Source organism: Tamandua tetradactyla, chromosome 3 (assembly GCF_023851605.1).
Source record: "Tamandua tetradactyla isolate mTamTet1 chromosome 3, mTamTet1.pri, whole genome shotgun sequence".
In the NCBI taxonomy this organism is placed as follows: Eukaryota; Metazoa; Chordata; class Mammalia; order Pilosa; family Myrmecophagidae; genus Tamandua; species Tamandua tetradactyla.
The window spans coordinates 71,501,220-71,503,085 of NC_135329.1; the positions used below are offsets into that span (position 1 = coordinate 71,501,220).

Genomic DNA, 1,866 nt, shown 5'->3' on the forward strand with positions numbered 1-1,866 from the left:
CAAGCAAATAGACAAATATAGTCCTGATTTCTGCATTTAAAAACTCAGTTCATATACAGTTGATGTCACTCAATTTTGGTAAATATAAACAATCAATGAAATAGAGGATTTATATATTATATCAACGAGAAAGAAAATTTTGTCAAATAAACACTAGTAAACCTTGTCTGTGTCTAGGACAATTTAAAATGTGACAGACTTCCCATTTCCTATGCTACTTGCTAAACAATCTCAAAAGCTCCACCCCATTTACTCAGTGTCTTCAGCAACACATTTACTTAATCAGTGCTTTACCAACACAAATGAGCATGTTCGTTTAGATGCTATTACATCTTTATGAAGCTAAGATATCTCACTCAGATGCATTCCCAACCTTTCTTATCAAATTTGTTTTCTCTAAGTATTAGCCTCCAAGCAGTGAGTACTTTATGTCCTCTTCATGTGCCATTTACCAGAAAGACACCTAGAGTGCACTTTTCCCACAGACTGTAAAAGGCAGTGGATGATGGACTTAAAGTACAGAAGCTGTTTTTCTCAGCTTCTCTGAGGTTGACTGAAATTGGAATTGAGTATTGCTTCAATTTTCTATTTTAAGTATTTGATCAAATTGCACTAAATTCACACATGACAAAATTGTCAAATTTGTTATCCTTTGGGATTGAGGACTTTTAAAATATACTTACATTTTTGGCAAGTTAATTTAAAAACTCAGTTCATATATAGTTGATGGCAATCAATTTTGGCAAAAGGTATGTTTTTCTCCTTTAATATTTTTACTTTACAATATATACTTCATCATAGATACTCATTAATTTCTTAAGTTGTAGGTTTATGAAATGCAAAATCTGAGATCAATTGCTCAAATGAGTACATTCTATAACCAAGTACAAAGACAGTACAGGGTAACATTTAGGACACTAGGCTTAGTACTAGAAAGCATGTCTACTTGGATGGGACAAATAGTTTTTTCAGGGCCACCTGCATGTCCTTGTTTCTCAGTGAGTAGACAACAGGGTTCAGGCTAGGTGTGATGATGGAGTAAAACACAGATGCTAGGCGTCCTTGAGTAGGAGAGTAGTGAGAAGAGGGTCTCAGGTATGCAAAGCTCCCAGTGACATAAAACAGAATGACAGTGATTAAGTGAGAGGAGCAGGTGGAGAAGGCCTTCCAGCGGCCTTCAGTACAGTGAATCTTTGCAATGGTAGAGATAATGAGAACGTATGAGATGATGGTGAGGGCACAGGCACTAAGGATAATGCACCCACCCACTGCAAATTCAACTTCCTCATTGGTGCGAGCATCACTGCAGGAGAGTCTCATGATGGGGGAGTTATCACAGAAAAAATGATCAATGACATTGGGGCCACAGAACAGGAGGGAGAAGGTGTTGGTTGTGTGAAAGATGGCATAGACAGCTCCACTCAGCCAGGCCATAATGACTAGCTCTGTACACAACTTTCTGCTCATAATGACCCCATAGAAGAGGGGCCTGTGGATGGCTAGACAGCGATCATATGCCATGGATGTGAGCAAGAAGCACTCAGAAGCACAAAACATTACAAATGAAAAGAGCTGAGCCACACATTCCCCAAAGGAAATGACTCCAGAGCCCATGAATGAATTTATCAGTGCCTTAGGGACAGTGACAGAGATGTAACACACATCCAAGAAGGACAGATTCTTCAGGAAGAAGTACATGGGGGTGTGGAGGTGGCTGTCTCTCATAACAGCTGCAATAATAGAGAAGTTCCCCAGGAGGGAGAAGAGGTAGATGAAAAGGAAAAATGCAGTGCTAGTGAGCCTCAGTTCAGGAATGTCTGAGAAGCCCTGGAGAATGAATTCAGTCACAGTGGTGTCATTTTTCAT

General features: G+C 39.4%; 1 protein-coding gene across 1 annotated transcript; it reads right to left on the minus strand.

Moving 5' to 3' along the window:
* Positions 1-942: 942 nt before the first annotated feature.
* LOC143675609 (olfactory receptor 8U9-like) lies at positions 943-1,866 on the minus strand. Its single transcript, XM_077151727.1, has one exon. It carries the CDS (start codon positions 1,864-1,866, stop codon positions 943-945), a length of 924 nt encoding a protein of 307 aa, XP_077007842.1.